Source organism: Acanthaster planci, linkage group LG06 (genome assembly GCF_054643075.1).
Source record: "Acanthaster planci isolate LZ-2023a linkage group LG06, COTS_SCS, whole genome shotgun sequence".
Classification (NCBI taxonomy): domain Eukaryota; kingdom Metazoa; phylum Echinodermata; class Asteroidea; order Valvatida; family Acanthasteridae; genus Acanthaster; species Acanthaster planci.
In genome coordinates this window covers 2783594-2811531 of record NC_141782.1, presented here as the reverse complement: position 1 = coordinate 2811531, position 27938 = coordinate 2783594, and the positions used below count along the sequence as shown (strand labels likewise).

The 27938-nt window shown below is 41.8% G+C and overlaps 1 protein-coding gene across 2 annotated transcripts; it reads left to right on the top strand.

The window, feature by feature from the left end:
• Positions 1-3: 3 nt before the first annotated feature.
• Positions 4-27938, top strand: LOC110984750 (oxidative stress-induced growth inhibitor 1-like). Of its 2 annotated transcripts, none has more exons than XM_022245224.2 (6): positions 4-261; positions 12874-13268; positions 15654-15787; positions 18672-18863; positions 19506-19594; positions 23388-27938. In XM_022245224.2, exons 2-6 carry the CDS (start codon positions 13178-13180, stop codon positions 24418-24420), a joined length of 1539 nt encoding a protein of 512 aa, XP_022100916.2. In that variant the 5' UTR covers positions 4-261; positions 12874-13177; the 3' UTR covers positions 24421-27938. The 2 variants fall into 2 exon arrangements, with proteins under 2 accessions (XP_022100916.2, XP_022100915.2); XM_022245223.2 differs by lacking the exon at positions 4-261 and adding an exon at positions 8758-8932.

Below are 27938 nucleotides of genomic sequence, written 5' to 3'. Positions count from 1 at the left end.
GTACCGCTGCATGCTACATGCAAGAGTGCTGCACTGTCCTTCCTTCCCTATTCACGTACATGTCAGGTCAATGCCATGCCATGCCGCGTATCTGCTGCCGCCACGATTAGACGGTTTGGCTGAAAGTACCGACTACCGATATCCGGTTGTCACTAAACTTAATGTTTTTTGAGCGTGGACATGATGGAGGTGCCGCCATCTGCAAACCTGTAAATGGTAGTTTGGTGGATTTTTAATGTGGTCTAGTCGCGGCGTTGCCGGGTGAGTAACACTAAAAGTATTCGATATCATCAGAATCATGTTCATGTCAAAAGCAACAAAAGTGGAACCATGCCTGCGTCACATGCTGGTCACTGGCCGTGGAGCACATGATTGGACCTTAGTTTGTCCCCTCGACTTTTCTAATGCATGTCAATTGTCGGGTGTATTTGAAACCCCATTCTCATGGGACTCACGAACAGTGTTCTTGGGTCATTGTTGATTACATGGGCCTACTCCGGATCCGAAGTGCTGAAGGTCAAGATAGCAATCGCCATTTTGACATTTGCCATCTCACATAAAAAAAAATCCCCAAGTATCCATATTAAATGGTCAGGGTAAGTTCTCTCCGATAGCCATGAGTATTTGCCCTCGATTTTATTTTCCTTATTGTGAGTGTTTTTATTTTATGTAACAACGGTATGCCTGCATGCCTAGCCTAGGGATCAGGTCAACTCGGACCCAAACCAACTCGGACCCATTCCAACTCGGACCCATGCTAACTCGGACCCACGCCAACTCGGACCCATGCCATTTCGGACCCACCTCGAGTCAACTCGGACCCACTGAGTCTTTTGGTTGTATTACACAAAATATGTGCCGGTAGACCGAAACAGCGCTGACTCTTGAACCTCGTGAAGAGGTTGGCCTTCATTTTTTTCGCTGGAAATTCAAGATTACGGACAGATCGATCCCTTTTCGTTTCAATTTTATGAGCTTTTTTATTCGCATTTTCCCGAAGATAGCCCCCTATTAGTAGTAAAACTATGCGCTCATACATGTATGAATGTAGCCGCCCGCTTCTATCCAAAATAGGCCCGCATTGTGGGGCTTTTTCTGAAAAAAATACTCTGAACCAGAAACTATCGATCCCAAATTCGGGATTTATATAAATATTATTATTGTAGAAAATAAGAAACCGTGGGATCACATAATATTAATAATGCGCTCGCAAGCAGACATACGACGCTTCAAAACCGTCTCCAAGTTTAAGCCAATGGGAAATATTCCACATTTTTATTTTAAAATGATTTGATTTGTGTTGTTCGAAATTACCAACCTATTTGCGTTATTTGGACAGTCAGTTAAGGCTTGTATGGATGAATTCCTCCATCTGCCTAAATCTTGCCGGTATTGGGGGTGGGGGAGGGAATCGGGCAAGGTGGAGGTGTAAGACTTGCCAGGCCAAAAAAATTGGAAAGTGAGGTGGGGGATAACACCATTAGACACTGTAAAAGGTCAGTGTTCGTGACATTGATGTATATCAGCAGTATCTGTTGTACGCGTATGCATCATCTCTTATGTACATCAGAAAGGCCTATCTGTGGCTTTTTATTGCAACAAAAACTTTGGGGGCTGTTTGGTGAAAGTTCATTCGACTTCTGCTGGTGATCTGGAGTGCCAAAAAAACTTTGGAGAAAGGGCGTCAATGATTTGGTACTGTCAATCACACTCCAAAAGCTGCTCCCGTTGGTTGTCCCAAGCTCCCACTCCCCGATCATAGGGTTTCAAGAATGGAAGGTGACAAAATCAGTCTTTGTGGTCAATCACGCCGGTACCTCGGAAGCTAATACCTGATTAGGATTCCAGATTACAAGCAGCAAATAAGACATCAAAGGAAATGTGCCTCCATAAAAATACGACGCTCATCGGTTACTCATCACTTGTTCCAAGACATCACTGATATCAAATCTAGTCCTGTATGGTTTTTAACCACCATGCCCGTTCAAATTCGAAAACGGAGAAATTCTGGGAAGCCTGTGCCACCGTCTCCCTGCATAACGTGTAGAGAGGACGTTACAGCTTGGCAGCATGCAGTGCAAAAGTGTCATTTACCAAATGCTAAAATGTAAAAGTGGACAAATAAAAATTTTCAACAAGTTAATCATGCTCCTGGGGTTGGGTCCGAGTTGACACAGGGTGGGTCCGAGTTGGTCGTGGTCCGAGTTAGTAGTGGGTCCGAGTTGGTTGTGGGTCCGAGTTGGTCGTGGGTCCGGGTTAGTATTGGGGCCGAGTTGACATGGGTCCAAGTTGGTCGTGGGTCCGTGTTGGCATGGGTCCGAGTTGGTTTGGGTCCAAGTTGACTCGAAACCCTAGCTTATATCCGCCATCTTTGTTCTTGATGTTCTCCATCCACTCCCCAGAAAGTTGGGAGTGAGAATCTTGTTCGCATGTTGAACAATGCGCATGTTGATTCTCCCCTTTTGAAACCCCGTTCACGTGTTCGTCTTAACACAAGAACGGGGTTTGAATACGCCCCTTATGTACATGTAGTGTTGCCATACCTCTTTGTTGAACTTAAAACTCATTCAGTTAAATGGCCCATCAAGTACCGTTATCCTCATAGGTTTGCTGTTGAACTCCTGTTAACAATTTCAGTGCTGTGAAATTTGGTCCAAGTCAAAAACAGTGGCGTCCGGAAATTGGGTGCAAAGTCATGTGAGTACTCATTCAGCATGTCCAATATCTTTGCAGTCGGAGATGCTTACATTTATTGCACTCATGTCAGGACAAAGGGGCGACTCTCCATTCACTTCATAAAGGGATTTGCATATTTTCCTCCTTTTTGCTGCATCATGATAAAAAATAACTGAAACCCTTTTGGTACAATGTAGGATTCATAGGCAGAGGCCTAGCGCATAAACTAGTGGAAACTCAGGCATATTTGATGCAAAGGTTAAGAGTTTAGTTCAGGTTTTCTCATAGACCGCAACACTATTTTTGCCCCTTTGAGTTTTGAGTGTGAAATTGGTGAGTTTGGCAGAATTATCAGATCATGCAGTCGTATCTGCTAACTTGAGTGCTAGTGTGTAGAAACTTAATGGCGAAACCCCACTGTAAAAATAGTAAGTTCCATTATTTCACCTTGAATTTATGATCCTCTTGCAGCCAAGAACGTTCTCTTTCAAAATGTGCGAGTTTGGACAAAAAATAAATCGGAAAGAACGTGAGTCAGAGAGCTTCACAGTCAGGCGGTGACTGGTAGCAGTTTCACTGGAGTGGAGGACACCATTTTGCGAATCAGTCCTCAAAACCTTTGACCTTTGAGTTCTCTTCCTCCTCTGGCAAATGTCCTCTGTGCTGTTTTTATGCAATATTCTCATCAAAGAGGCTCTGAGCTTTCGACTTATAATACTAAAGTTGTCCAAACTTCACAGCTAATTTCACTAAGAATTCACACCATTTAATGCCACCAATTTTCCTGGGAAAACTGACGACAATTGTCACAATAATTGTAAAAAGGACCATTACGAAGGGGAGAGAAGGTGTTCTGGTACGTATGCACGTGAATTGTACATACCCACACATGCCCCGCATTTCCATCTCCACAAATTCCATGTTTTTTCCTTTATTTTCAGAAATCCTTGATAGAAATGTAATTTAAAACAATCAGATAAAGGATGTCCAGCTAGGCCTAATTAGGGAGGTACTTGTATTTGTTTTCACTTTCAATTTTACAAATTTTCAATCACACCACTCCAAATTGTTTGCCCATCAGTGTACATGTACATGTACATACTTCAACAGAGGTTAAGTATTGAAATCCATATAACATGGCCATTTATTGGCCGCAAAGGTTATTCTAGCATGACAGGCCGTTGTGTTGGTGATGGTAGGCTTAAGCTGAGAAACTAATAAAAGGATGCCAGGTTCATTCGGAATGAATGTAAATGAAATTTAAGCGACAGACACATACCGGTATACCCTTACCAGTGTATTTCAAACATTCATAACTCCACTGCATTACAGGCTATGAAGGTGATTTATACACCAGTAAACTTTTCTTGAGCTGCTCTTAAAATCCACTGGCCTCCTGAATGAAATATGGAATAGCCACTGATTGTCCAATCAGAGAGAAGAATCAAGACTCAGTGGCGTCATCCCGACTGCCAGAATAAATTCCCTAGCCATGCTAACAAGGCTAACGTTAGGCTTACCTTGCTTCTAGAAATGAGTAAAGGGCACCCTTGTATGCTACACAGGGTACATGTACGGTACCTTCTAGTTTAGTGTCCTAACCCTACCGGTACCACTACATGTAACTTTGTTGAGCAAATCTGAAAACGTCTGACATGTCTGAGAAATTCCCCTTGGCCAAGGCCTACTCCCCATAGGCCCTTAAAATTAAAGACCGCAATGTCTCTTTAAAATTGATTCTTTGGAAATGTTGGAATGTTTAAGTTTAAGAGCAAAACTAAAAGCAAAACTAAAAGACATCAACCAGCCTGGAGTACATGTACATGCACCACAAATTTTTATAGCAAGTAGGCCTAGCCACTGCATAAAGAGGAAGGTATAACTATCAGTGTTTGTGGGAATTCAGTCGGTAAATTGAAAGGGAGCCAGGAAGGTAACGTTATGAGTATGTGTGTATATTTCTGCATGTGACACGTGATGATCAGCATGAGACGCAAGTGTGCCACCTTTTGAATTTGCAGTAAATTTTGCAGTATGAGCAAATATCCAAATACACTGAGTAGAGATGCACATCAGAACTCAGAGGGTGTCCTGAAATTCAGAGAAGTCCCTTTATTTGGCGACAGACCTTTCCTCCAAGTACATGTAGGTTTGGATCCAAAAACTCCATGTCCTACATGTAGGCTATTATTAAGTTTCCCCCCATATTTTCTGGTCTTATATGGGTGGTCTTTATCTCTATCGCCTATTTTACTCCTTAATTTCCCTCAAAAGCCCTGACCTCTTTTCTTTCTGATATAATTATGGAAGAGGACACCACTGTCAACTTATCTACATGTAGGGCTATACATGTACTTGTGATTTGTTTTGAAAGGGTAGAATTTGTTTTCTTAGTATGGTGCTAAAGATAATGAGCACCCAAAATGTAAACGTTGTTTTTAATGAACTTTGTACCAGTACCACCTGTGTGTAAAGGATTGATATTCAGAACAACTGTTTTGATGTGCTCTTTTTCACACCCTTCACGGAGTATCTCTGATTGCAGACTCCTAGAAGTACATGTAAACAGTAGAAATTTATTTTTAAATGACACCCTTTCTTGTTTTTCTTTTGCTGAATCCAATCATGGCATTAACAGGATTCCCAGGGCAATGCAATGGCAAGATCCTTAAGCCCACTTAAAAAAAAAGGACCTATTTTTGCTGACATTTCCTCTCGAGAGACTGATTTTGCCCCACCGAATAAAGAGACTTTTCGAAGTTTAGGGACAGTCTCTGAGCTGTGATGTGCACTCCAACTGACATACATGTATGGGTCACTTATTTTCCTTTGCAGTGGTTAAGTAGCCCTCGGGAAGTGATAACATCATGCCATAAAAAGTCCAATTTAGCAAGGGAAAAATTGAAGCATTTACATCCTACATACAATGTACTTAGGAAACGCTGAATTTTTCATGCCAGTCCCATACGTTTTTGCACAGGGCATCAAGCAGTGTTGGTGTGTGGAACTCTTTCCAATTTTGCAGCTAATGTACATGTACATGTATGCATGTTGCTTTTAGTGTAATATACCGTAGCACATAACACGGAGTTAGGACCGTGCATTATGTGCAGTGTTACGTGTATGGACCATGCAGTATATTATTAAGACAATGTCACACTGTTTGTTGCCATGGATTGACCAATCAGAATTGAGAATTCAAGTTTGCTTAAAGGTAAGTTTTCTATTTCTCATAGAGATACATGTATCTCTATTTGTATTTTTGACAGATATGTCTTAAAGAGATATATCTCTTTTATTAATAGAGACATCGAACATATTTATTTCCTATTTTGGATGTTCAAAGGTCATTGGGATTAATTTACATGTATGTATTGAAAATTGATGCAGAAATCAACATTTACATGTAGTATTGGAAGTACTAGTGTGAGTGGGGACTTGCAATTGCGGACCAAGTTTACGCAGCGTATGATGAGGGGGGCATGTGGCCAAGTGGTTAAGATTTGTGGCTTCCAGTCATAGGGTTTGAGGTTCGAATCCAGCTGCTAGAAGTATGTTGTGGCCCTTGGCAAGCCTCTTCACCCCTGCTTGCCTCTCTCCACCCAGGAGTATAAATGGGTACCAGCATTAGCTGTGGAAACAACCTGCGATGGACTGGCATCCCATCGAGGGGGAATAGAAATACACTGTACATGTATTCTCAGTCGTTTCATGCCAAGGAAACCGGAGATAAACACCAGCCTGATGAGCCAAATTGGCTCCGGCCAGACTTGCTTTATTTTCTACGCAGCATATGATGACAGAATGTTATCCAGCATATTTGAATGTCACGTTCAAAGCAAAGTTCAGTAAATTCAGTGCCCAACCTCCAGAAGCAGAAACGGTAATTGAGATATCTCTCTTACTAATATAGATTCATATAGAGATATGTATTGTTAACACCATAAATGTACATGTATGCGTGTACGATACCTCTGTTTCGTATATTACACGTATCTCTGTTTAATACGTGTACATGTACGCTGTATCTCTATGATAAAGAATATCGGGATCTGTATATTCACGATTAAATGTCAACTTTCCGTGCATAGAAATAGAGATTGCGATGTTCGGTGTCAACTTTGGATGCCATACAAATAACCAACGGCCCAGTGCTGATATGTCTTTGTGCCAACACATATACATGTACGTACCGGTACCTGTGCGTGTAGGAGTTTAACTGTGGACAGTTTTTTTAACTGTGTGGCTAGTGACTTGTTGGCCCTTCAATACATGTACCGGTACATACACTGTACCGGTACATACATGAAACTATATTAGTTATCACATGAGTGCAGTGCATCAGTGCCTTCGGCCTAATGGTATACGGTACACAGACGCACTATCAGTACTTCGTTTCGTGTACCACGAGCGAAAGCGTGATAACAAATTTATCTTCAAGCTAACTTGACATGCAGTAAAGATGTTATAGGGGCCCAACGACGTTCAGTAATGATGTTATAGGGGCCAATGGGAGCAAATGCACCACCTTTGAATTTACAGTAAATTTGCAGCGATGCATTGTGCTTTTAGCTTAAATGAAGTGCAATGCGTTGAGATTAGAATAGTGCATAACACGGGAGTTGATATGAACCGTGCAAATTACATGTATATCATACCGTTGCCATGGATCGGCCAATCGGAATTGAGAATTGAAGTTTGCTTGAAGATTACATGTTGTACATACAGTGTTGTATTCATTTTATTAAAAAAGTAATAATAACTTGGTTTTTTTGGCCCACTGCCAATTTTCTGTTTACTTTCCAAAGTACATGTGTATGATACAATTCCTGCCCTTTGTGCAGTGTTTGCTTTGACCAGTACACTTTGGCTGTGAGCAGAGGTGCCTAAAACTGCAGTATGTTTCGTGTTTATTCCCTGTCATGCTGTGTAAACATTTGCGGGTCTTCCTTCCCTCCCCAGTGTAGCCCTTCTATTTTGCTTTATTCGTCACACTGAAAGAGCACTTTTTAGGGACACATTAATACCCTAACATGTACTGGGGCCTTTGTACACATCCTCAGACTGCAGAACTCAGGATTTTGTAATTTATGACCAGCAGTAGTGAGCAATGGAACACACTGTCCTTGGGTACATGTACATGTATATTGTAAACAGTATAATGTGTGACCATATGTACCATTATGTGACTGATTTTTAGTACTTCATTCACCATTCAACCTTAATCCTACAGCTTTCAAATCATCATTCATCCTGAATCCTCCGAAATCCTCCAAAACCACCCGGAGGATTTTAGAGGATTTTGGAGGATTGAGGTGGGTTAGGGTTGTCCGCTGTACATTGACAGAAGAAATTTCATGTCATATGCTGAGTGCTCCAGCAGTTTTCAGCAGTTTGGATGATAGCTTTATCGTGCCCAGTCAGAAATGTTGAAACAATGTCAGAAATACCGTAAAGACGCAAAGCTGCCAAAATGATGCCATGTTGTCACCTCATACTTTACCCTAAGCTCTCTTTCTGCTGATTTAAAAAATACCCCTACATGTATCTCATTTTTTGAAAAATGCCAACTTTCAGCTCATTTTGTGGTGACTGTCACTTTTCACAAATGTGAGTGTGAATCTGAAAGTGAAGTCTTCTCACCAAATTAAAGTGTGGATGACAGGAACGCACACACAAAAATGCCAACTCATGCCCTTTTGTTCCCTGTTTCCAGGGTACATGTACATTGCCAGTGAGCCATGAAGTTTTCACAGTTGCTCATGCGGAATATATCCAGGGTGTATTCAGTTTTTCAGTACATGTACTAGGGCTGTACTGTACACCCTTGAGTTGTGATAGTCGGTAGGCTTTGTGTTATTGAACATGTTGAAGGTCCCTAGAGTGTGGGCATGGTGGAAGAGAATTTAACTGTCTTACATGTACTGGTACATGGATGATTGTTACCAGAACTGCCCCCTCTGATCAGAATGATACCCCCCTTTGTCACCAAATGAACACTCCCTGGATCGGGACGTCCAATCACAGTTTATTGTGGTCTGACAGTGCACCGGGATTTGCATAAGCTAAAAGTAGAATTTACCCCTCAGGATGGACAGGGATAATGCATACATGTACGCGTATGGTATAAAAAAGTTGTTGGCCTGAAAATTCTGTCTTTCGGTGCGCTACTCATCCGGGGCAGGAAACAACACCATTACTCATCTGCAGTACACTTTTCCCCGCAAGTCTACGCAGTGCTGTTACAGATGAAAAGGTAGGAAAATGTGGGACAAATACACTCTTGAAGACTTTGGCTTTTCTTATCCCATGCAGGGCTTGAGCTACCGATACAGTTCTGCACCTGGGCCATTCTTTAAATTTGAGTTTCAGTTTTTTTTACTGTCCCAGTTACATCTGACATATGAATGCTTAAGTTTAGAACACATTAATATCCAAAAGTGGGAAGCCAAGCAAATAAAATAGTTTGAAATCAATTTCAGTGGTATCCCTAGTTAATTTTACACAAGTAGCATCTAACAGCATAACAGGGACTGAAAAGTATGTCGCACGTCGGACCCCAAATTTATAGAACGATCTGCATTAGAAAAAGTTTGGGCTTATGGAGCAGCTAAGACTTTCAAAGACTGGAGAAAATTATTGTGCGTCACAGATGAAACTAAATTTGGCCTACCTGCAGTTAGAAAAGCTTGGCAAATATTTACAAGTACTCAGGGTTTGAAATGACCCAGTTCCTTGGTGCTATTAACAACTGGGTCCTGACGAAAAGCCCCCCCCGGACCTTCTACATACAGGTATACATGTGTATTTGAAATTTGTACCCAGCATTAAAAATAACCCTTGGGCCCTCCACTCATTCACTACGTTAAAAGAGACCCTATGAGATATTTGAAGGTTCAACTAAACTGGAAAATTCCTGCACACTGAAAACTTACATGTAGTCAGGTTCCTGTTACCGTGTTTCAACCCCCAATGAAAGAAACACAAGCAGGTTTCTCTTCACTTTTGAAATGCATGTGGCATCGGTGTGGTACGCTGGTGCTTGCCGCTGAAAATGGTCTAGTGCAACGACAAATGCAGTTTAGTGGGAACCAGTCATTAGGCAAACGTTGGATGAACAGTAGAACAGTTGAACTGGTCGCAGTAATGACAAGGCACGTGTTTAGGAGTAATGCCATCAGGCATACGTCGTCGGAAACCATCCTGCATGTACATGTAAATATTGAACTCGTGAACAGCGTTTTTCTGGGAGTACATGCACGAAGCTGCAAATGCCCCCTGGATAATATGTGCATCTTCTTTTTTTCAAGATCGATTTCAGGGTGCCATTCTTGTGTTTATGGCTACTCAAAAATGAGATTTACTCTTTGAGTATGGCTGGCTCACACATGTACATGTACATGAGATTTACTGTTTGAGTATGGCTGGCTCACACATGTACTTGCAGCAGACCTGCAGGCAATAATGCTGACTGAAACTTCATGCAATTTATGCTGGGGATAAATTGGCCCGTGTGGCCAGCCGGCTATTTCTATCCCTGATCTGCATATATGTACATTGGTGGCACTGATTTATGCAGTTCTGTGGTCATTTTTCGTGCTTGCTTTCTAGCTGAGAAAATGTAGTTTTCCATGAAGTTGAACAGTCCTGCAACAAAATGTGGTCCAGGTTCAAATGTCGCAGTTTATGACCTGCAAAAATTTTTTTTCAGTAAGAGTGGGCATTTATTGTGATTTCCTTCTTTTTTTTTTCACTTGAATGCCTTCTGAAGGTACATAGAGGCATGCAGCTTTTCCACGGATAGCTTATTTCCTCGTTTTTCACTTCACACTCGTGCCATTGAAAATTGAAAAACACTCAACAAAGTCTAGTCGAGATTAGAATATCCTCTTTTTTTCATAGTCCAAGTTACATGCCTGTGAAATAGCATGTCTGTAAACTTCTAGATGTTATTGTGCCGTACAGATGAGGTTGTGCTTTATAGCTCTATAACCTCTGTAAGGTTTTTATTTTCCTCTCAGTGTAATGGTGCAACTGGCAGAGACACATGCACACATGGCTGTGTTCATGTACAGATGTACCTAGCATACGGTAGTTACCAGTACAAAGCAGATACTTATATTTGAAGACCATTTTCATCAAGTGAGCAGTTACAAAATTGCCATCATGAATTTATTTACACTCATACAGGTAGTACATATACATGTTTGTACATGTACATGTGTAGGCGTACAAATTAAATCCCCTGATTGTACATGTACCATTAATGCTACGACTACCAGTACATTTTTAAATGCACAAATATGATGTACCATGACGACCGACCGACAGTAAGAATCCCAAGCCAAAGGTAATCACAGATTATTGACATGTACATGTCCCAGGACTGCCTCAAGGAGGGTCTGCTAAGAAGATGGATAAACAGAACTCCCCCAGCCAAATCAGATGATCAAATACATGTACATGTATGGTTGGACTGGTTTTGCTGTGATTGAGACCAACAGGAGAGACTCAGTAGACAGTACTGTACCTTAAAGGATCCAGGAAATGATTTTTTTTCTTATAATCACTTTTTGTGTATCTCTGTACTCTTCTTCCATGTATGGAGACTGTTTGACATCTTTTTTGAGTTACGTGAACTGAACAGTGCACTTTTTCAAACATTAAAAATTGACAAAGTATTTCTGGACAAGTGAGGGCGCTTTTGCTTTGATGTAAATCCAGGAAGACATGGTTCAGGTTGCACGTTTTCCTGTTCAAATTGTTAACCCCCAATTTGCTCTCTGGGAGCATTTCTGTGTTCTAAAAAGGATTTTTGCTGGATTATTGCAGTATCCCAACACAGCAATAAATTGCCAAAGAAAACGAAATCTGCCATAAAAATCGAGAAATTTTCTGTGCACAAATCAGTGCAACATTGAGATTCAGTGCCTTGGATGACATCATAGTTCTGCTCATGAATATGAAAATATGCATTAGCATAAAAACCAAAAAAGCATGAAAAATACGGGGTTAAAATTGCAAAACAGACATTTAAAATGAGGTTAAATGAAACCCAAAGATGCAATGTCGGGAGTTTGTAGTAAAATTTATAAAAATATTTCTTTTTCCTGGTTCCTTTAAGCACAGTGCACTGTACATGTACATGTTCATTTTGTATATATGCATTGTACAGTACGGTACCTGGTTTGGCAGTTCTAATGGTGAAGCAGCAGGGTTCAGTAATCATAGTAATGAGCATCCTGTTAAAAACATTCATTTCGGGATGTTGGATGAAATTTGAACAAGATTGCTATCCTTTCATGTACAGCGTTCATGAACGTGTCACAAAGACTTACATGTAGTGCTTGCATTGAGCTAATGTACATGTACAACTTCTTGAAAATCTCAACAGTTGCACAATACATACCGTACATATGTACATGTACCTACCAGTAGATGCATGTACCGGTACATGTAGACTTTGCTCTAATAATGTAGGTAGTGTGGCATGATTGCAAGACGTTCATTTGCTCCTTTTAGGAACATATCAACTGGCTCATCGTTGGTTTGGGTCAACTAAACTTGCAACTTTGAAATGTTGTGGTTCTGGACATCAAATTCCAGAGAAACGCCCGAATGGAACCAGGAGTTCTCATACAGAAACATGTGTGTATGATGTCCACGCATGCATTGTACCAGTACATAACATGATGTGTTATGTGCAAGACTGTGAGCCACATGTACATGTATCGGTAGCCACTAGCACCTGTACATGCACATGAATACTAAGGAAGAGGTACGGTACCAGTACGGGGTCGTTTAATTTTTAGGAAGGATGATTAATTGGACAGGTGTTATTGCATGTAGGCCGATTAAAAATATTTCCCCTTAGAATACATGCACATGTATAGCTGATTTCTATTCAACTGTTGAAAGCATTTATCCCCAACTATACATTTGTGGTGCTTGTAGCTTGTACCTTGGCCGACGTACGGCACTAAATGTGCTGAAACTTTTCAGACGAGTGGGTATAAAACATGCATGGGAATGTATGACCCACATTTTGTTTCTAGACAATGTAGATGTTGGCGTCCACATCTTTCTGACCGCACAGTGCAACAAGGTGCTGACTCAGGGGCTCTGGGGCGGTCATTGTATTGTATTGACTTTATTATATAACATACAATACATGGATTGTAATCTTTCTGTTGACAGACCAAGCCTGATTGATCACCACTGAAGATCCTGCTCAAGCCTCTGCACGTGAAGGGAAGGGCACATGTCAAAGGACTACTATTTGCGAGCTTATCGGGTGCATTTGAATGGTCAGAGTTGCAAGGGCTGTTGATGGAAGGGTGACCACTTGACTTGACTTGATCTGAAGCAAAGATTATCTCCGATCTTCTCAGTCTACTTATTTGATGGTTACACACCTACATGTACCCTGCCTAGCCCAGAATTTGACATTTCATTGCCGTGCAGACAAGGATAGCAGCATTTGTAGGACCTGGATGAAGGAATGGCCCAACTTGCCTGTTCATCCTCCAATGAAGATTTGAATGCAAATTACTGTGCCCTGGACCATTGCTATTCACCAGCCATTATAGTTGGTAAGTTGCAGTAGTTGGCTTTCCCAAGGCAATCAGGGGATTTAGTAGGGGAGGTCATTCTTCTGCATCTGCCTGGGCTACTGCATACATGTCAGTGGGTTTGAGGTTTTTTCAGTTGTCACTTGGTTTGTCGTTCTGTTCTTAAAACTTAACCAGCTTCCTTGCAATTTTTGTTTTTTTGCTCTCAGTTCAAAGGAGTGAGTTAAGTCTGGAGAAACTACAAAAGTGTGGCTGTTTTTGTCTTTTTATTTGAATTGGCATCCAAGCCCATTCAATTCACAGAATTGAGCTGCCTTCGAAAGTCCCTGTGGCCATTTTTGTCCACAGGCATTACGGGGACTTTTCCCAGGAAGTGGCAAAATATTCTCTCCGGGGAAGGGGGAGAGAGAGAGAATTTTTTGGGGGGAGGGGGGGAGATGGCAAACCACTTATCTGGTAATGGGCTAATAAACAATAAACAGTGGAAAGGGGCCGGTTTTTGCATTTCTCGTAAGCGAATTGGTGACCTTCATTCCCTTCCATCTCTTTTTTGATTTCTCAATTTTGGGAGGGGTGGTTGGAGCGAGGAGCGGGCAACATTCCCCCCCTTTGTCCTCCTCAAACCCTCCCTCGAGGCCAATGTTGTGGGCAGTTTGCAAGGGTACAGAAAATTTGTACGACTGCTTTGAGCCGTGAGATGAATTCAATCCATTATACGGTATTGACTCCTACGGGTACCAGTACATCAGCATGTTAGTGTGTTACAAAATGACATGTACATGTAACTCAGGGACACACAGCTGTTGTCCCATTTGTCACAATGCACATTTCATGCGCGCAGAGTCACACCCATGTACAGGTAGACCCACACTTGCAGTCATCATCAGTGGGTCACTGTTGTGCTCACTCACTGTTCATTATCTCACAAATCCAAATGAATTTACAATGCACATGTATGCAAGTAGTGGAGGTACTGTGCATGTACATGTATCAATATTACACTGGATTGAGTCTGTCATGTGCTTTTGATAAAACTGTAGGGAGTCTTGGGATTTTTTTTTTACACCACCAACAAGCACGTTTAGTGAGTGACTCATTTGCAGAACCATGGTTCACTCGCTCTCTCTCTCGTGCTGGAGGTACAGTGTATTTACCTTGGAATCACATTCTCACACATCAAATTTGGTCACCGTAAGAAATGGTTGAGATTGGAAAATGCATGAATGTTGAGTATTACGTCAGAGGTGTTGACGCAGTGTGGGTCAGTTTTAAACAATTACTCCATGGACCCATTCTGTAGAGTTGCACGTGAATTGCCTTTCTTGAAGTCGTCACAAAAAAAGTAAACAAGCCTACAGGTGCTTTACATGTACACTGTATTGTAAAACTTGTGACACTGAAATTTGTTACAATGGAGGTTTAAATAAAATGCAGGGCAAACAAAAAATTTGGCCAGGGTTTGGGTTAAAATACAGACAGGTAATTGGTCAAAACAAAAACAAAGAAAACAGAGTTAATAAAATGAAACTTAGAGTGAAAATAAAAAAGAACGTGTCCCTTTAAATGGCAATTTACGCTGCGTAATTGCCACCGCACTTGAAACAGAATGCAAAATACAAATATTTCCTGTATGTGTATACATTTGCACATGTACATGTACATTTGCACAGCAAATTGACACATTCAAAGAGCTCAACCCACAGAATATTCAAAAACGGTGTCCTAAACTTTTAAGAGCATTTTTCATCATGCATAAGGTTGTAATAATTTATTGCTACATATAGGCATTGCCTGGATTCTTTTCCAGGGGTGGGCAAAACCATTGTTTTTTTTGAGGGAAGGGCACAGCGCTCATCAGCTACATGTGTAAAAGATGATCAGTAATGGCTGGAAGGGGTTGATGTTGGGGTGAAGTTCTTCGAGCCACGTGCTGATTTTCATCCCCTTTTTATCTCATTTTAAAACTTCCTTTTTCATTTTTTGTCTTTTCCCCCCTAAATTTTACCTTTTTCTAAGATTTTTTTCCTGGGGGACCACACCTCCATGCCCCTTCTTGTAACACCCAGGTGTCACAATTGCAGTGTCTTTGCCTATTTAGTCAATTTTTACCGTGTACATGTATAAAGCAAACTTGTTCCAGATATTGTTTTAAAGCAAGGTTTCCCCTTTTGGGGTTCATGCAGCATGGCGTGTGTCTGCATGCTTTCAAAACTTTCGTTTCCTTCTCACAATTCTCCCAGTTTCCCAGACAGTTTTTTCCCAAGTGGTGCAACATTTCCCAACCTGGGTCATTCCCCAGGCAACCCATGCCAGTCCATTAGTCCCTCGTGCAACTTGGCACACCCTTTTCCCCTTTTCACGGAATAAAAGTCATTACTTGTTTTTGCCACCTCCACTTTTTTCCAGGTAACGGTCCGTCAGGAATAAGCCTGTCCTATCTCTTGTCTGGTAACTGGCCTTACTACACCGGCGAGCCCCACCCTGACCCCTACCTTCATGCCAGATTACTGGAGAATGAGGAACAGTCTATTCTGCAACAGGTGAGCTTTTTGAGTTCTAAAATGATCTGGGGAAATTAGGGACCCGAGAATTACATGTACATGTAGCACATGCACCATATGTACATTTAGGTATATATTTTCAGATTGCATGTATGATAGATAGAGAAAATGTAACCATGCCTGGAAGTAATAACAGTGGCACCTGTAGGTTGTTTTTGTTCAGTTTTATGTTTTATTTCGACAACCCAGTTTATAGATATTATTGAATACCTGTTTGGCAGGGGTTTTTTTTTTGTATATTTTGAGAATATACAAATGCCATTCTGAAAGGCATATGGCATATTCTTCAGAAGATGAATCCAAATGCATCTCCACCTGTCATTTTTCAAAACTTTTAAGAATGACTTTGGTCACTTAACCCCCTTGACAACGGGAATTTATTCCGGAAAGTGGACTCACAGAATTCCAGCCTCACTTGGCCACGAAGGTCACCTGCTCTCAGGTGTGCTCTCACGCTTTGATTTACACGGTGAAAAGGCTGATTGTTCAGTGGCATGCGGCTATACTCACGCTTCCACATTCCCGCTGCCTCTTTTCAGAGTGGGGACTATTGTGAAGCTGGTGATTATGATGCAAACTCAGTCTTTTCATTTCTGGGCTACACACAAAGACCAATTACCATATATACAAGAGCCATGGTCTGCTTTCTTTCACCGTGTTCGAAAAGTGGGCTGAGGATCTAAATTTTTACGGCATGTCTAGCCACCTCCCAGCGCAAAGGGGTTAAAACACAAATTTGTACCTTCAACTTCGCAAAAATGGTGATTTAGGGATAATTTGGCAGATTGTGTACATTTTGTGGGAAATTGGTTGGCTAACAGTGAATATAAAAGAAAGTTGGACTTATTTAGAGTTTTTAGACAAACGTTTGTACCAGATGACTTGAAAATTCTCTCTACTACAAAGACAATTCAGTGGGTTTTTTGTGCAGATGTCATTTAAAGCCCGTCAAAAAGACCTTTTAAAGAAAGTTAGCCATTAAGTAAATGGTGCAAAATTGACAGAAAATGATTAGGTACGGTAGATATGCCGCTCTTCATCCCGTAGTATTTTATACCAGCATATCTGCCAGGTTTTGATCTTTCAGCCACTGTAAATCTATAAATGTGGCTGCATCAGAAACATGTAACGAGTACAACCTGCTCATTGTGTAATCATATATGAAGGAATTTTGATGACATTTGAGAATGTTGATGGAAAATGTGTGATGTTTCCCATAATCAAGTATGCTGTCTTTCGTTGTCTGAGAACTCAGCCCATGCAATGTATTCATTATGCCATTAGTTTTGGAGATGAGTTATTTGATGGAAGTTGGGGAACATCTGGTTATTTGCCTACGGTCTGAAGACTTTGGAGTAAATCACACGGCTACTCAAATAATAAGCCAGTTAAATTTACATCATTCATAAAAAGAACACAGAGATGTATATTGTTGAACCGTTTTGTTTGTCTTTGTGGAAACATTTTTTTGCAGTGAAAAAAGTGGTTTCTGGTTACATCCTGTGCGGGGACAGAAACATTCCACTTGTCAACATTTCAGCTGGGAAATTGTAAATAAAGGTGCCAATTTTTTGGCACCATTTTCTGTGAAATCTGACATACTATTTTTCAGTGTACCAGTATATTGAATGTAATCAGGGAAAATATGGTCAAGATCAACACAAATATTGCCATCCATGCGGCCGTATATGGCCACAAAGATTACACTTCGTTTGAACCGTACCATCAGGGACCATGCCAACCGAATACAGGGAAATGCTCAGCCCGACCACACGGTACCCTGTCTGGAAAATTCTCCCAAAATGAAGGCATGTACCGGTACCCACCCTGACATTCGTTCTTGTGGTATAATTCCCTTCTTTATCGTTTTATTTTTGTTGGGATACTTGCCAATATTTAGAATATAACAAATCTTCATAACATATTGCTACTCAGAGAAATCTCCACGGTGCACTGAAACTCAGTGTGGTTTCTGTGTTAATTGCATCCACAACCTGCTACGTGATTCATAATACAGTACCTGAGTATCTTCTTGTCTGCCTAAGTTATTGCAGAAGTTCATGTATTACTAGTCTTGAGAAACACAGTTAATAATGTGTCAAAACTTGGGGGGGAAAATGACACATGAGTGAATTTGAAATTTCAGCTGAGCTCCTCAGTCACACTTTGTTATCCAACTTCATGGAATAACCCAGGTACATGTACATTGTATCCCTGCTCAAAATTACATCATACATGTAAGTTATATGTAAAACTCGGGGCATTTGATTTTCATCACCAACCCCAGTACATGTGTCGAACGATGTTTCCTCTAGAATGTTTATTAGGGTAGGTTTTTTTACAAACCTTGGTAATGGTACCCGTACTAAGAGAAAAATCCTGGAGTGTTGCTCATCCATGGAGGGGCTCTTGAGTATCAAAGAAGGCGCTTTATCTGAGCTGATTTCAAAGGTCAAACAGCCCATGAGGCATCAAAACGGTTCTGATATGTCACCTTAAAAGTGGATGGGCACCCCAAGTTGCCATATTCTGGACGGGGTTTGTACTTGATGAAAATGTGAAACTGGTATTGATAGCTCAAGGTAGTTCGTGAAAGGATGACGGTTGGGGGTCCGTTCTTGCACTCTTTTCTTTAGTTCGTGCTGAAATTTGGGGAGAAATGATGTGGGACATCATAAATTATTCTGACGTGCACCTTTGCTTTCATAAATGTTCTGAAATTGTACATGATTTTGAATAGAACCTCTGTAGATAGCATTATGGTAGTTATGCCAGGAATGTGTTATTTTTAACTCACTGTATGAATCAAACAAGACTGAACCCCATATAAATCTTGTCACTTTCCTGTGTGCGCATTTGTTAGGATCTGGAATTCTTGAGCAGCGGTCTGGAAGGCAGATCTCACAATCCGGTGGCGGTTCTGTTTGACAATCTGTACCAGCCCAATGCCGATTTGGTTGATGATGAGAAATCCCGCCTGGAATGGAGGTACCATCCAGCCAAAGAGGTGGCCCACAGGGTGCTGGGCAGAGGGCCTCCTGGAGGCTCATGGAGGGTAGGTACCTGTAGGCTGACTCTGTGGGGGGAGGGGGCAGTTGGCAACTTCTTTCTGCAAAGGGGAAAGGGGGAGACCAGATGACGAAGTGCAGGGCAAGATCTTATTGAATGTTGGACTGTACATTTTTTGTTCACAGTGTTCATGTACTTCTGAGATACAGGGGTTGGCTTTCAATGTGCAGTAGTAGACCTTTATGATGATGCTGCCATGTTTGTCTTGTTCCCCGTAGACCCATTGACAATAGTATTAAGACTGCATATGCTTATAAAGGGAACATACTATTTTTCCTTCCCTCCTCAAATTAGTTACATTGTAGAAAAGCAAGATGACTGCCCTACATTAGAGGTCTATGTATTTTATGAGGTGGAAGGCAGTACTGTGTTTACCCCTAAGGTGTAGGGCTACACATAATTATGTCCTGGCCTGTAGTCCTTGGGGGTACTGGCTAAAGCCCACAGTTTTAAGTGACCATCTCAGAACTCTCTGTGGGTGAGTGGATACCTTAACATACACCAAATCAAGTGCCAGTGTTCTGAAGACACTGTAAGACTTCAACTAGTGTTAGACGCTTAGCACAGTTGTGACAGGCAAGTTTTTGCTAGTCTTAAAAAGCACCATCTGGCCCTGGCTTCATTGCAGGACATGGACGACTCGGTGCGTACCCTGAGCCAAGGCAGATGGATGGAACTTCCAGGTGTCAACTTCTCCGACTGGGTGGCAGAGTACAGGTAAATGGAGCCAGGTCTCAAATGCACACACCGTCTGCGTTTGGGGTCCGAAAACTGTTCAACAGCTGCACATTCACTACTAGCAGCCATCATCTACCAGATCATGCATGACTTTATTGCAACTATGTATATTGAATGCCTAAACATGAGTGTTTCTTCAACAGTCGCCATTAGTCTGACAAAAAATTTAAAAAGGCTCTTTTCCAGACAGCATTTTTGGCTTATAGTGAACATGTTTAAAAACATGTACCTGAACGATCTGCATAATGTGTGTGGCTTTACCACTGAGGACAGAACACAAAGGGAACAAAGGGGGTTTCCTTAGGTCCTCGGTGGTCAGTCTGTTGTCCTCATTCGTCAGTGCCTGTGGTCAGTCTGTGGGAGAGTGTTATATTATGGTCACGGGGGAAACACAATATCCTATCCTCAGTGGTGTAGCAAGACCCGACTTACGTGCATTTGTTGTGTGCAGTGTACCTGTACACGTTTACATGTACGTGTACATCTGACAGCAACATGTACATGTACATCTGACAGCAACATGTACATGTACATCTGACAGTAACATGTACATGTACATCTGACAGCAACATGTACATGTACATCTGACAGCACATGCAGAAGGAACTGTAAACACAGACGTGACCATTTGTAAAATTTTATTGAGTACTTTGTCACGTGGGTGCGGCAGAAGGGCGTTCAGACCGCTTTTTGCACACTGCTCACTGTGCAGCAGATGGCGTCATAATACCTGTTTGTCAGGCACAAGTTGATTTGTGGACTGCCATTTTCCATTCGTGATCAATCAGATTGTGCAAAGTTATATTAAACATTTCCGGCAATGCCCCGTCTACGTACTTTTCTTTTTGTAAGCTTCTGTATTGACTTAAGGAAGTTAGTAAGGAGCTGCTGTCTTTCTCTGTAGTGTATAGATTACATCTTCTGCAGTGAGGAAGGAAATGGGCATTTGGACTATACATGAAGATGGAAAGTTAAGAGAATACACAAAGCCAGGATTGTGGATTGAATTCGGAGCAGTGGAAATGCTGTCAGCTACAAAAAAACCCCCTCTTTTTTGGACCACCGACATTGCTTCATTTTCACTGGAAAAGGGAAACTTTGCAGTAGATGTTCATGTGTTTGTACACTATGGCAGTTTTGTGTGAAAAGTACATTAAGAAAAAATCAAGCTTCAAAAAACCTAAGCCGCACAGGTGCCGTAGCTTTGATGGATGTACATGTACACTGCTTAAGAGGATTGTTGCCGCAAATATTTACTTTATATTAATGCTTGATTAATAAGATATCAGACCTATTCTGTAAGCATCCTTAACTGCTGGATCAAAGGTCGTTGTTAGGCTTTGGAGAGTCAATAAGTGCCAGGCTTGTGTCCACAGGGGTGTAGCATGATTTAGGGATTGTTGAGACTGATAACACTGTGTGTTAACCATATGCTGCAGAGTTTAAATTTGAAGTTGCGTGACGTGTACCTGGGGGATTTTTCAAGATTTTCCATTTTCAAAATTCTTCAATTTGGAAAGTCGTGAAAATTCCCTGGGAACTTGTCATGCAACTTCAATTTAGAACCGGCAGCATATGGTTAAGCAGCTGCTGGGAAACAGTTTCGGGAACAAAATGGTTATGTCCATACAAACAATCTCCATTTAAGCACTCTGACTGACATGATTGATTTTTAAAAAAGAAATCTGTCAATTTTTTTTTTTGGGGGGGGGAGATATGGCCCCTGTTCCTCCCCCTCCTACGGTAGATCCGCCCTTGTGGAGAGCTATCTAGGAACTTTACTGCATTAAGAGCCTAAGAGCGTGATGTGACAGGTGGTGCCATTTTGCACTCTGGTTGCAGCCCCCCTCCCCTTCAATAAAAAGGATATTGCTGTATTTGTTGCTAGACAAAACATGTCAACATGAGTGAAATTAGCACACACATTCTAAAGCAGTAGTGCTTATAAAAAAAAGTTGACAAAAGCAACAGTAGAGCATTATTCAATTTCTCTCTTCTAGTAGAAAACCACATACTGGGCTGACTTGTTTTATTGCACCTGTGACAGTCTTCTGGAACAGTGCACACAGCTTCACACTCTTGCCCGTGGTAAAAAAACTGCCTTGTGAGCATATTCAAGGAAGGAAGGAACCTAATGATGTCTCCATTCCCGTAGCTGCCTATTGATACAGTGTGCGGGGAAGGATCATGGAATCCCTGCATGTAATGTAATGTGTGCACCACAGTGCAGAATTCCAACAATTCAAGTTCTTTGCCTGCTGTGGGGGAAAAAAAGAAAACAAGAACTGGGCAGTCGGGCTGTGCACGAGTCTGCTAACGCAAGCCACTAGCACTCCCGTTACATAGGGTGTGCTATTTCATGGACTTTTGTTCCCTTGAGTAAATCCTCTGGTCACGTGCATTGCGCCCCAAAGTACATGTACCGGTATCTGTGTCAATATTTTGAACTCCTTGAAGCTTTTATCTTGGGGATCCATCGTCCATGACAGGAAGCCTACCACAGCTCTCCCCCCCAAAAATAAAAATACTGTCACACAAAACGGGGATCATTGTGTGCGTGCCAAATGAGCACGAACACTTTTATGCTCAACCGGGCCCCACTCATGGAAATTGTCCACAGTTGCCACAACGTCATTTTAGTGTACATGTATTTGTGTACTTTTGTAACTGACACCCGTTCACTTGATGCCTTGGTGTCTATTGTGTGCAAGAAAGCATGACACTGACTCACAGAAAAGCCTGGGGGAAGATCTAATTGACAGTTTGCATGTACATGCACACACTACGGACATCTAACAAAAGAAACACAGTACACTGACAATGAGCGTCCATTGTTATTGCACCGTACTTCTTTTTGTTTGAAATGTTCAGAGTGACAGGTGTTGCTAGACCATTTTGAATGGGGAGGGGGAAGGGTGCTACATGAAATTTGCCAACAGACCATCATGCAAAACGAGGGTACCGAAGTCTGATTCCCTGGCCTGTTTTTGTTTGTGTTGTTTTTGTTCCTTGGCAACATGTAAATAGCCCCAAAAATGTAACCTCACCCCTCAGAAAGGCCATGAAAGGTAACCAGTGAAAAGTCCAATTTATTGGGACCCAACCAGTTGTTGCCCCCCGCATATGGTTCTGGGTCCTCCTCTGTATATGCATATGGTCATGTACCAGTACATGTGTACCGCACCAAAACCTGTACATGTATTTACATGTATACACGGATGCCAAATGTTAAATGCATGTAGTTTTGGTGAAAACTGAGACTGTGCAAGGGAGCAATTCAATTCCTGTTCCTGAGTTTCTTTCTAACATGAACACTTTTTTACATTAAACATGTAAAACAAAAAACTGTCATTGCTTTAGGACTGTTTGTACTGCCCTTGGTGTTCTCTGTGTGTTCATTTCTCAATCCACAAAATGTGTTCCTTTCAAATTTGTCCAGCAGACGATGCACTGTGCAGAAAAACTGACGTGGTACTTACATAAGGGTTATAAAGATACAAATCTTACTCCAGGCAGTTTCTTTGTTCACTCGATGTAGTGCATGGGATTGCTTTCAAATTATTCAGAAATGGAAAGAACCCCATGTACTTGTACACACGTTTTCACTGAAAACTTGTTGGTGTTCGGATTTGATAATAACCGTAGAACTTACAATACATGTAACGGTAAGAGTCCAGTTGCCAATCTTGAGATTTGGCAATATGTCGCAAAAAGTGGTAAACTAAGTTCTTGTGCAGCATTTGGTAGATTACTCTGTTTTATTCACTTTCAGGAAGCGTGTGGGGAAGTGCTGTAACAGCAGTGACAATCGTGCTACTTTGGGAGATGTTGGGCGGTACTACAAAGAGTACGTGGAGACCATGGGCCTGGAGAAATCATTCCGACCTTACACCCTTGTCACCTCGGTCCAACGTCTCAAAGGCAGGCGCGTGATTAACAGTGAGAGTGGAGAGCCGGAGATCCAGTGCCAACGCTGTCGCAAGTACGAAGGTCAGAACCTCTTTGAGGTCAAGGGTCACTTTCTCAGGGACACCACGTGCTGCGAGAAGCAGGTCAGCGCCTGTGACTCCTTCACGGTGCTGACACCTAACGTGATCCTGGCCACGGGCATGGTGGGCATCCCCAACCGGTTGAACGTGCCCGGGGAGGACCTGCCTTATGTCTTGTACAGTGTCAAGGATTTGGAGGTAGCCATCCAGCAGGAGGATGTGCACTCCAACTCGGACCCGGTCCTGATCATAGGATCGGGCCTGAATGCCGCCGATGCTGTCTTGGCTGCCCAGAGCGCTGGGGTGCCCGTTGTCCACGCCTTCCGCCGCTCGGCCTTTGACAAGGTACTGATTTTCTCCAAGCTGCCCGAATCGGTGTACCCGGAGTATCACAGAGTTCACCTGATGATGCAGCAGCGCGGATGGGAGGAGGGGGCTGCAGATCGCAGCTACATCAGCCTCCCACAGCACACGGTGCATGAGTTTCAGCCCGGCCACAGGGTCGCTGTCAAGGGTCCCAATGCATGCGGGTACGTCAGGGTGTCCGTAGCAGTGGTCCTGATCGGCTCTCGGCCGGACCTGACCTTCCTTCCCAATGACGGCACCCACTTGGGTGTCCAGTCCGACGGGTCCCCTATCACCTACCAGCACAATCCCATTGAGGTGAACCCATACACCATGGAGTCCACCGCAGAGACCGGCTTGTACGCCATGGGGCCACTTGTGGGGGATAACTTTGTGCGGTTTGCAAAAGGCGGGGCCCTGGCCATCGCAAGCCACATCTGTAAGAAACTTCAGGATGCTACTGACCCGTAAGAAACGTCAGGATGTTACAGACGTACTTTCCAAATATCTGACAAGCTGTGTGCAACTGAATGAAAAATCAGTTCCGTATCATGTGTGATCGTTCCAAGCCACCATGCCTAATTGTGATGGAATATAAATTTTGAGGGTTTTGTAGCTTTATGTGCTGCTGTGTAATTATTTTCAGGTCTAAGTGCCAAAATATTTCTATTAATTCAATTTTAAAAATCAAAATGCTTGTAACGCACATGTACATAAAACCTCTGGCATACGTTTTTGGAATTTTTGTTTTTTCAAAGTTGAATCATGCATTTAACCAATCCCTGAACCACTTCCACTTGGTATTGATTTTGGTCAAAATGCTCACTTTCAAAAAAGAGACATGCACAACCAGCCAACTCTGGCTGGGGGTTAGGGTTTCAAGTGGATTTGACTTCAAATAATGTGTAAATAAGCAATTGGAAAAATCAGTAAATGCTCAAAAATTAGTAACAGTTCAAATGATGACATCATTATGGTGTCACTTCACACATACATGTGTTCATGTATGATCAGGACTTCAGATTCTGCCTATCCATTGAATTACATGTCAGAATAAAAAATTGCTCTTGTTGAAGATATCATGATCTTACAGAATTTTCCTAACAACCCACGCATTTAGTTGGCCAAGCTCACATTTTGCAAAAGAATTTTGCAAATAATGCATACAGCACTCATAGAAAAGCGATGGTGTCATCAAGACTTCATCTCACTTTTCAGCTACATCACTCCTTGTCTGTGCGCATATGAAGTTTGAACCCAATGGTACTTGTAGTTCACTTGATAAATGTGATGTAATGTGACACTTGATGTCATCGCGACGTCTGTCTTGATTGTTCCGCTTTGATGCCTTAAGGTCTCGGTTCAAAGTTTTGTTAAAATATAAGCTTAAGAAGTGACCAAAGTGGCATTCAGGTAAGAAAAAAGGAACAAAGACTAGGGGATTTGGGATTATGGAATAGGAAATTTAAAAAGTGAGGGAAAAAACCCAACAGAAGTTAAGGCTTCTCCACTATTTACTGAGAGAAAAAAATGGGCAAAGGAACAATTGAACTCTTCTCAGGTTATGTATTAAAGGACCACAAAGGACCACATTTATTGTGTAAATTTCGTAATATTGTTCCATGTAAACAAATCACCTGAAAATTAGTCACAGGCTGATTAGCTGGCAAGGTTTGTTTCTCTGATAGGCCGGTTAGAGCTGTTAACTGAGGAAAACAAGGGTTGTGGACATTTGATAGTGGGCAGGCACCCTTGTCTCAGAGTACATGGTATATTGGAGATATGTAGAGAAGATTTTCCAGTGCACACCGTGCCTTCTCTCTGTGTGATTGCATGTAGAATTTACTTTTGAGCATATTTTGAAACCTAAACTAGAGGCTTTATTTTCAACATCTGCACACTGTGTTAGTAGACCATTTATAATTTAAAAGTATGTTTGTACATGTATTTTACTGCTGCAAAGCACCTTTATTCATGTGGCGTATGAACTGATGTTTATCTTAACACAGGCGATTCACAAGAGTGCACCTCCAAGAGTTTGCAACGCGTTGGCCAGTCACGATGCGCGAAATCTATTGACCCAGTGTGCGTTTGGAAGGGGTCGACAGATTTTGCGAAATCTATTGACCCAGTGTGCGTTTGGAAGGGGTCGACAGATTTTGCGTGTTGTGATTGGCCAACGTGTTGCAAGCTCTTGGTGGCGCACTATAGTGAATCACCCGTATTATGTATATCTCTGAGAATTATTTGTGCAATAATTGTATTACGTGTATGTAGATTTCCCCCTCATGATGAGAATCCACACCTACAAGATGAAGGTCGCAAGTTATTAGTGGCACGCTGTGCACACACTCCAGTCTTTCTGACATAAACTCTCCACCTCTGGCAAGGACTTAACCCAACTGCCCACCGGTGTTGGTTTATTACCGCTGAAAAGTTCTTTGTCCTGTGTGAGCTAATGTACATTTACATGTATGTATATGCTCCATGCAGGAACAAGAAACGGCATACGTTTACGTAGCAATGACAGCTCTTCGGTGGTTACTCACCGTGTGTGTGCACAGCTTAGCATGCATTTGGCATAAAGACGTAACCGAGCACGTGCAGCTGACTTCCATTTGAATGTATGTACTGTTATGCACATCTCCGCACCCACACCAGGCACCCAGGTGATGTGATGCCAGGAACCTATCATTAGGATTGATAGTAACTGCAGTTGTAGATGAAGACAGAGGCTGTGTCCAAATCGCTTGGCGAGGGCTTGAAATTACGCACGGCTCTATTGCAAATGATTGTGGCCACCTACGGGTATGAAGCACAGACTCGTGCTTAAATTCTAGCCGCAGCCAGAGGTTGAGCTGACCCATGGCTGCCATGAAGCATGTGCTGGTGCCAAGACCCTATGTAGATTGTGCACAGTGTTCCTGCCCTATGCCTTACCACTGTAGGGAATAGAGTTACCGTATGTTTGTTCAGTGATATCTCAAAAACCTGAGTATTCAACTGAACTCTCTGTTTTCCCAGGTTTTGTAAAGCAGGTCTCCTATTTCTGATGCCGTGAACGTCTTGACTGATTTGATTTACAACTTGTCACTTATGTGAATTCTGTGCTACACATAAACATGTTCATCAGTAGAAGACATTAGTCAGATCTCGCTAGAGCATTCATTCACATTCGCGTACAATGTATTCATGTCAAGAATAAGATTGTGCTAGAAGTCTTGGTTTTGCCTTTTATGCTGGATCAGCGTTGGGGCAAATGTTAGTTGAATTCCTCAGGGCGTGAAACATTACCCGAGAACAGGATCTGTAAACAGCAGTAGAGAAGCTGTAAAATATTCCATGAGTTTTTGTGTACAAATGTTTTCAAATTCAAATCAAGCTCTTCTGGACAAGCCAAGTTGACAATTGAAGCACCTGGTACCATATCTAACGTGAGCCAGGACAGTGTAATATTCATTTTGAAATGACAGGCAAACGCACATAAGTTCAAACACGCTTCAGTGAGGACTGTTAAGTTCCATCTGACCTTTGTGAAAGGTCCATGCGTGCTGCATTAATTTTATAATTATATGTGTCACCTCACAATATTTTGAACCCTAAAAGACCTAAATTCTTCACTGTTGGAGTGGGGGCCGTTTGGGTTACTAATTTCAGACTTTTGCGACTTCATCATGGGCAACAAAAGTAGGCATTAATCTTGGCCTGTTTTACAGCACAAGAAATAAGAGAGTTTATTGCAGGGTAGTTCTAAATTCATACGTGTATGAATTGAATATGTAAAACATTGCTGTTAGTATGGTACAATTGTTTGAATGGATATAAATTCACTGCAGAAAAATTGTCATTTTCTGTTAATTTTTGTAACTGATCCCAACTATATTTCAAAGGTGGTAGGAAAAAAGGATTCTTAGTGTTATATTTATATATATTTAATATCGGAATCTACTTGTATATTAACATGAAATAAAATGACATACATCAGAGAA